The following is an 8,661-nucleotide window of genomic DNA, read 5'->3' on the forward strand; positions in this document are numbered from 1 at the left end:
TTCCACCTCAAACCTTCCCAGCTGTCAGCTTTCTTCTGTCCCTCCCAGGCTGATGATAGAGAGGATCTGCACATTAGCTCTGACGGTGTTTACTCACATGTAATGAGTGAATAATCAGCACAGCAGTGCCAACCCTTTCATCCCAAACCTTTTAGCCTTGAGAGTTTATTAGCTCTTCTGTGATGAAAGACCTAAGTGAGTGTATTAGGCTTTGTGTTAGGTTTGATGCTTGCATTTCAAATGATCTGCACGTATGTGGCAAACCAAACACTCTGGCCTAATCCTCCGGCCTGCTATGGAGATCCACTCTCCTCTATGAATATTAAAGCCCTCTCTGCTGGCTCTAGCAGGTAATTAGGGCTGTAGGTGAGAGAAAGGGGGAAAGAGAAGGGAGGCTCCTACATCTTAGTCTAGACTTGGCGGTGCCAAGGACCTCTCCGTGTTTGCAGAGCCCCATTAACAAAGATACACTAAACAAGCTAGATAACCTGTGCCAGAGGCTGATCTCTGGTCTGCTGTGGAACAAACCTCAGGCTAGTATTTTCTCACATGCTTCAGACCACAGCAGTTACTATAATGCTTGTGGGAAGGCTTGTGTCTCTGTGGGTAGCTGGTGAGCAGGTAAAAATCAGTTGTGTTATCTCCTTGTGGATATATGGGAGCATACCTCATATACTTTCAACCCCCTGTGTCGTATGATCTTCTATGGATTTTTTTTCTTGAATACAGTTTATTGTTTTTCTTTGTTGCAGCAAATTGCATCTCAACTTCTGTTCTAATGTTCACCTTTAGCCGCTTCAGTTTCAGGCTCCTCGTATTGTGCGTGCTGGCTCACACTCTCATGCCTTACTGGGAAACAAAATTAATAATATTAGAAACACCTGTTCTTTTAGAGCATGACAAGTCAAGAAGTTTGCCTTTTTGCTTTGAAATTCCCTTCTTTGTGTTTCCTTGTGGAGCTACAGCTGTACTACAGAGATTGTCCCTTTAGGCTGCTATTTTTTTAACATGGAAAGAGGACTGTGGATTCCCTCCCCATCACATACAATTAAATCATAGTGAGAGTGGATGTCTTCTTTGCTAGTATGAACAGGAGGAATGAACAAGCGAGCAAAAGCAGACTCAGTGTTCTTACAGACACCTGAAAATGTTGAACTTTTCCTTTAAAGCGACTTAAAGCGTTTGTGACATGCAGTTGTTGTGTTGGCTTTTTCAGGATGAGTTGTGAACTCTCAGCTCTAATTCCTCAGTAGTGTTACTTAGTATTGTAAAATAATACTTTACCCATCTCTGATGGTTTGCAGGGGCCTTTTTTAGTCATTTGGAGACAGTGGAAACAAGAATGAATGAATAAATCATGAACACAACACTGATATATGACCTTTTAATTCTAAATGATGAACTAGTTAGCAAACAGTTAATTATTTACACATCCAGCAGTTACTGAGCAACTACCAACTCCTGAGGGAAATATCCAGCCTTTTCAGCAGCTGAACGCTCCACTGTGTTCACCAGCTCGTTGCCGACTGTCTATCAGCTGTTTGATACTAATTGGTGTATTGGTGTAGGTGGATTTTAAGACCTTTTTCACTGAAAACAGCTACCTCTTGAGACCAAGTAAAGGTGTGAGCCGGACAGCTAAACAATGAGCTGAGACTCACTCTAAAGTGCTGTTAACCTGATTCTTTAGTTGGAAGCCCAAGAACAAGCCAAAGACATCTTCAGATCACAGATGTAGAATTTATTTAGGTCACAGGTAAAGTAAGGCAGCACTGGGCTCAGAGTGACAGGATCTCTGTCAGAAGGGGATCACAGTTATCTTCTTGGGCTGGTACTGCCCCGTACAGAGGTCGGACCCACACGGACCGAGTTTCATTGGCCAGTTATCTCTGACATGAACAGGCCAGCCACTGTTCATGTGAACTTACTGAAAAGTGATATAAAAGATGAGTGGATGTTGTCATTGAGGCGTGAATCTATTGCAACAAACCTAACATGACAGATTAGAGAGGCCTGCTTATCAAACTAAACTCTGACATTGGTGATTAAATGAGAACATCCAGTAAATATCATGGGTTCAGTGAAAAAGTGCAAATCTAAATTCTCAATTATAACAGTGCTCTAAAACTGAGGGGATCTGCAGGTTCAGCTGATAACTCTCTGCAGGTGAATGGCCCTCTCACACACTGTGGCACTGCTTCCACATTGTCATTTGATACACAGGTGTATTATTTATCCAATTTAAATAATACACCTGACCAAAAAAAAGAAAGAAATGAGCATCATCATATTTTCTATACCTCGTATTGTTGAGTGCAAGATCCGAATAGTAATTATAAGCATGATAATAATAATAATAATAATAATAATAATAATAATAATAATAATAATAATAATAATACGTGTAAAAAATACTTCATAGGAAGACTTTTGAGTTTGTTTTTTGTGTGTTTTTATGATTCACACTAGCCATTACTAACATAAGTTTCCTGCACCAAATCACTGTTCTTGTTGATCGTGTGAGGCACCAGTGTGCTGTTTTGACCAGCAGAGGGCGCTCTGAAACTCTTTCCCTGAGCAGTAACTCTAACATGCCCCACATTCTTTTAAATAAAGGAGGTAAATGCACACACACTGTGCAACCACGAGGTAAATACCTTGCCCAAGAAGATATTATAAATGTAGGGACTAGGCCTTTATGTTACAGGACCACATTTTGTCTTGTGTTTGGCAATTTGAACCAGTAACCTTCCTTTTCACAACGCCCTTATTCTAAGAACACACATAATAATTATGTCTGAATGGTGAGTGAGAGAAAGTGAACTGCATCACGGCAACGAGGCTTTGAATGATGACGAAGCATGAGACGTTTGAATATTTTATTATAAATAGAGGTATAAAGAAATATAAAAATAATTGTTAGACATATCAATATTTACATGGAACAGTTCACATTACAAAATAAATAAAACGTAGAATAGCATATACTTTTCAAATAAATTACTTGTTTCACAGTGAGGCAGTAAAAACAGAGAAGTAGTTTGTGTCTGTTGTTGGATGGTGATGAAGCAGTGCTGGAGCGTTTAACCCCAATACTCTCTGGGAACCAGCGGCATGCAGAAGTCTGTGCCACACATCTGTATTAAAAAAAATCAGCAGGAAACGTGATTAGCATTTGGTACTTTCACTTCAAAAAGATGCAATTGTGTGTAATTTCTGTATATAAAGATCCATAAATACTGTTCACATATATACCTGACAGGAGGGCTGTGGAGGTGACTGCAGGGAGGTGTCCATGCTCATGTCTCTCTGCGGAGCTTCATTGTACTGATCCATTCCAAAACTACAGCTCCCAGAATGCAGCATGGTGTTCTGGCTGTGGCACTGGGCTGAGTATAGGTCCTGGTTCAGGCTCTGGTTCTGCAGCTGGGCCCCCTGGCCTCCCATGGAGCCGTGCTGGAAGTAGCTGAGGATGTCAGGTGAGGAGGCGTCACTGGCCGAGGTGTCTCCCTGTTCCCTCCTCTGAAACAGCACCTCCTCGCTGAGGCCCAGCTGGGCCGACAGGTAGGAGATGTAGCGGATGGTGAGGCGGAGGGTCTCTATCTTTGTCAGAGTCTGTCCGGCGGGGGCCACCGAGGGCGGGAGGTAGGAACGGAGGTGATGCAGAGCCTTGGTCAGATCCCTCATCCTCAGCTTTTCCTTCTCGCTGGCGCTCTCCCTCTGCTTGCTGCGGATCCGGGTGGCTCGGCCCGTCTTCCGGCCACGTCCAGACAGGGAGCAGGGTGAGGATTTGAGGCTCTGGCAATATCCGCTCTTAGCTGCCTTAGGAGTGGACTGTGGCAGCTGCTGGTAGGAGGGAGAGAGGCTGGAGTCCATAGAGGGGACAGGGGAGAGGGTTTCTGGAGAAGAGATGCTAGAGAGGTCCGAGTCGGAGCTCCACTGGTACTGCAGGCCGTAGTTGAGCAGAGGGACGGAGGAGGTATCCATGTTGTGTGGAGGAACTCAGTGGTCTGACTGGAGAGACTGGGAGGCTGTCTGTGCTGCTCAGCTCTGCTGCACCGGTTTATAAGTCTGGGCCAGGCCACAGAGGTGTGAAGTGACACCTCCACAGATTCTCACAAACCATCACTGTCTAAAACAGAGGCCCCTGAACACACACACACACACACACACACACACACACTCACACTCAATCCCTCAGTGGGACCTTCTCCATGTCTGGGAAAGTTCAGCTACAGGAGTGGAAGTGTGAATTTTGACTCCTGCTCACAACAATAAACAGTTTTTGCTTTTTGGGGTTTTGTCCCTGCAGCGACCCAGATGCATTTTGCACATGTGTAGGGGACACGCTTTGTTTTGCATGGTCAGACCTCTCTCGCCAAAGACCACAGTCATACACTGCAAAAATAAAACTGGAATCTGCTGTGTTATACCTGGATAGAAGAAGACGCTGTTAGTCTTTATTAAGCACATGATGATGTTTAAGTCTTGTTTCCAACTCGTGCCCAAACATAAACATCACGTCATTCTGCAGAGATGTGTCTCACATAACACCCTAACAACGATAATGTCAAACTTATCATTAACATTCACAATTAGCATTCAAAACGTATCTATAATCTAATCTATAGAAGCGATACATACAAATCAAAATTTAAATCAACAATAAAGCACAATTATATGACATTACTGCATTTATCTGACGGCTATAGCTGCAAGTTCCTTTTCCACATTCAGTGGATGAATTCAGATCGTTAATGCTAACATATGATATGTTGCTTCCCTCTGAACGGGTTTTCTTATGACACTGGCTGTGGCACACACACCAGCTGCATGGACAATGAGTGGTGCTACATAAAATCACACCTTCTTACCACGTTTTGTTATGGCCGCTTAAACGCTTTCTCGTTGAATGTCAATTCAGCTTGAAACATGAAAGCGAAATGTCAGGGTTTGGGTTTATTATCAGTGTCTATTTATGATTCCACTCATATCATTATGATATGTCAGGATGTGTGTGACACTGCTGTGATCAAAAATGCACATCGTCATGTGAGTGTCCAGAGGTCAGGAGGTTTCTTCTTCTGTTATTAAAAGAGCAGAGATGAGTCTGCCCTCACCGGAGGTTTACACTCCCTCTCCTGCTTCACCTCACGACAACCTTGAACCTGACATCAGTGTGCTCTGCTCTTCCCCTGATTTCCTCCACTTTACATCCCACCACTTCTCACCACCACGATCGTTTTATAGTCACAGCAAGTCGGGCGTGAGCTGCCGCCCCTGATCGCTCGCTTTATTTATCTTGATCCTGGAAGTGAAGCTTCTTCCGTCCTCGCTGCCTCTGGATGGGAGCCCGTGACTGACATGTAACTGCGGTAAACCTGAATACATTTAATGAAGCGTAATCACCGGCGTTATCCAGTCAAAGCAGAGGTGTGAGGGTTTCACACTGATGGGGCCTGATGAGTCTGGAGGCGTCGCTTCACACCTCAGCTGTGAGAACCAGGTCTTTCTGTAGAATACTGTCAGTGCAGACCCACCTCTCCCCTCTCCCCCCTTTCTCTCTGTGTAGAACAGCAGAAGCAGTGATGTAACTTTCAAGATTCCACTTTTGGTTGCTTTTAGCACAGACTGATCCACACAATGTTAATTATTGTGGACAATATTGAACTTTGGTTTGGATGGTCAACACATTAGAGGTACCTTAAGAATAAGTTCTTAAAATAATAGAAAATTCAGGTTTATTAGGGATTAACTTTTCTCACTTTAACCTTCTCAGTTTAAATACACGTGGAGAGGGAAATGTGAAATAACTGGACGCACTTGCTCAAGAGTACAATCAGTCGGTGCGTCTGTGCGTTTCACTGATTGCATGCCGCCACTTTTTTGAGCTAGGAGACAATTTGTTCTGTTATTCATCATGTTTTATTTTGCTCTGTGTCTACGTTGTTTACTAAATCATCTTTACATCAAAGCAGTCATAAATCCCATCCCTGTTCAACACAGCTGATTTTCCTCAGCTCAGCTTCCATGAAACACCCGCACTTTGTGATTGACTCTGCTGTGAGGTTTTATCGTCCCTGATGGAGACCTGGATCGCAACAATGCAGATAAATAAGAAATACTCAGTGAGAAAATCAGATGAAACATAAAGCTGGCTTTTTCTGGAGTTTATGGAGGCTGATCTTCATCTTTGATCCCCTTTGAGCTCCGTTGACCAGAACACCGAGGCCCTGCCAGCTCCGGGGACCATCAGGAATGAAAAGTGGTTTGAACAGTGAGAGCTGGTCAATAATGTGGCTGGATCAACTGGAAATGATGACATGATAAGATGTGTCGGGCTGAGGGCAGGGTGAACTGGGGCTGAACCCTCGGCGCGACCCTGCCGGTCACCCTGACCAAGGTGAGGCTGTGGGAGCCTGGCTGGGAGTTTGGCACCTCTGGGCGGACACACACCCACAGCAGGCTCTGAGGCTGGGCTGCCTGCCACCTGTCTGGGGCTCCTGAGTCCATCAACCCCACCACGACCTCTAGTGCGCCCCTTCTGCTTGGAATAGAACCAGTAATTTCAATCATTCCTGTGGGGACACTGGGCTGGCGCCATGATAAACAGTGATACAGCAAAAAAAGGAGGAAAAGCAGAGGGAAGAAGAAGAAATGCATCCAGGGACAGAACGTGTACAAACCTGCCAAAGTAGCAACGGATTCAGTGAATATCCAGTGAATAAAATGAATATGTATAAAAGGCAGTCAGTATGTATGGGAATATGAAAAATGGGGAACACAATGCAGTTGCAGGAATTAAATGATCTACTTTATTTCTGCCTTTGCCTTTTTAGGTCTTCTATTGGGAACTAATTTCAGCAGCAACAGTAAGAAACAAGCTGTTGTTTATACGTTGGTGCGGTCCGTCTGGAAAACTATAACAGGCACAGTTGTTCGCTACTATTATGAATTTGGTGGTTTAGGTTAACACGAGGAAGGAGCAGAAGATAATTCAGCTCTCCTGAGGGTAACCGTTGCTTTTGTTTTTCATTCAAAGTGAAAGAACTAATTGCTTATTGAAACTCTGGACCTACTTTCCTCAACTCCTCCAGTGAGAATGAATGTCTGCAGTTTTAACAAACCACCGTGACCTGTGAAGCCTGCGGAAGGGAAAGCCCTCATGGTCACTGGTTAATCTAGACTGGAGCGCCTGCACGTAACCACAGTACAGAGGAATGATCTGTTAATGCTGCACGCAGATTTTACGACGACACGAGGGCTCACTGAATGGTTTCATATGTGTGACGATGATGTGAATCAAAAGCCACAGCGTGCACAGTCACCAGATCTCAACCACAACCACCACCTAAACACCACATGAGGGAGCATCTTTTGAAAGAACGGTGTTTCATCTCTCCAGCAGAGTTCCAAACATGAAAGTGCTGTGTTGGTGCTCCAACAAGCCCATCACAGTTCACTGTAAAAACATTGACAGAAGCTGCTGCTCTGTGCTCTCTGGCTCTATGATGCCACAGTTTAATAAAGTCGCAGTAATACAAGGATGACATGTACCTGTGTATGAATGTGGACTCTATGTTAAAAGGCTGAGCAAGTAAACCTCTGATATAACCTCTGCCGTCTGTGTGTGTGTGTGTGCATGTCAGTGAGTGAGGTGGCAGGTGGGGGGGTGAGGGGGATACATTCTGCACCCTAGGTGTGAAACATAGCTGGGGCTGGAGGGGTCAGCCAGAGGTGGACAGTAAATTTCCTCTAATTGTAAGAGAGTGACATCGCAGAATGTAACACAAGTCAAGAGAAGAACACAATCAGCTGGATTCAATTGAATTGAATTCAGTCAATTGAAACAGGAAGTGGGGAGCAGGAACTGATAGCTGACTTATTGGGAATGTAAATAATGTTCTATTATTCCAGACCTGTCGAGCAGTAAAAACCTTTCAATCGCAGATTTGAGCTAAGCTGATGCCCCACTCAAATCAAACTGGATCACATTACAGCATTAATTCCAGACAGTGTGTGTCTTCTGCTCGCTGGCCTCTAGTCTGACATCCAGGTAAACCTGGTGGACAGATCAGCAGAGTGTCTTTCACACCTCAGCCAGAGTAAACACATCCTCCTACTAACAGCACTTGCTCACACTTTTGTGCCACCATGTTTTTACAAGCCCTACTCACTAACCCCCCCGAAACACAGCTGCCCCTGACATGGGAACAGTTCAGCTCCATATTCAGTTCCCACTCGCTCCTATCATGGCTGAAAGATAACACGTAACATGTTAGAAGCTGCTTGTAGAAAGCAATCAGGACTGTGTCAGAGATTCATCTTGACAAAGTGAATTCAGGATAAATACAATTTAATTTTTATTATCATTCTTATGTCACATAAAATTTACCACAATCTGAAAGTTCTTCTCGTCCACTAACTCAATATATTCTAAACCTTCCCCCCAGTATTTGTGCCTTTTTCATTGTAAATATTCCAGGTGTTCTGTCCTTTGAAAGCAAAGTTTCATCTGTTTCATCTCAACTGTTTTCAATGTTTTCTGCTTTATCAGCCCTGACATCTTTGCACCTCTTGAGGACCAATGAAAAGTCACAATGACATCATGTGATTTTGCATTAGATATTTGTCAGATCACATAAAAAGGACTAGTTCAAC

The 8,661-nt window shown here is 43.9% G+C and overlaps 1 protein-coding gene across 1 annotated transcript; it reads right to left on the reverse strand.

The window, feature by feature from the left end:
- Positions 1-3,083: 3,083 nt before the first annotated feature.
- On the reverse strand, positions 3,084-3,987 carry LOC121608350 (mesogenin-1-like). Its single transcript, XM_041939609.1, has 2 exons — positions 3,256-3,987; positions 3,084-3,137 (listed from the first exon to the last, which is right to left on the reverse strand). The coding sequence occupies exons 1-2, from the start codon at positions 3,985-3,987 to the stop codon at positions 3,084-3,086; spliced, it is 786 nt and encodes a 261-aa protein (XP_041795543.1).
- Between the last annotated feature and the right edge of the window lie 4,674 nt (positions 3,988-8,661).

This window comes from Chelmon rostratus, chromosome 1 (assembly GCF_017976325.1).
Source record: "Chelmon rostratus isolate fCheRos1 chromosome 1, fCheRos1.pri, whole genome shotgun sequence".
Classification (NCBI taxonomy): Eukaryota; Metazoa; Chordata; class Actinopteri; order Chaetodontiformes; family Chaetodontidae; genus Chelmon; species Chelmon rostratus.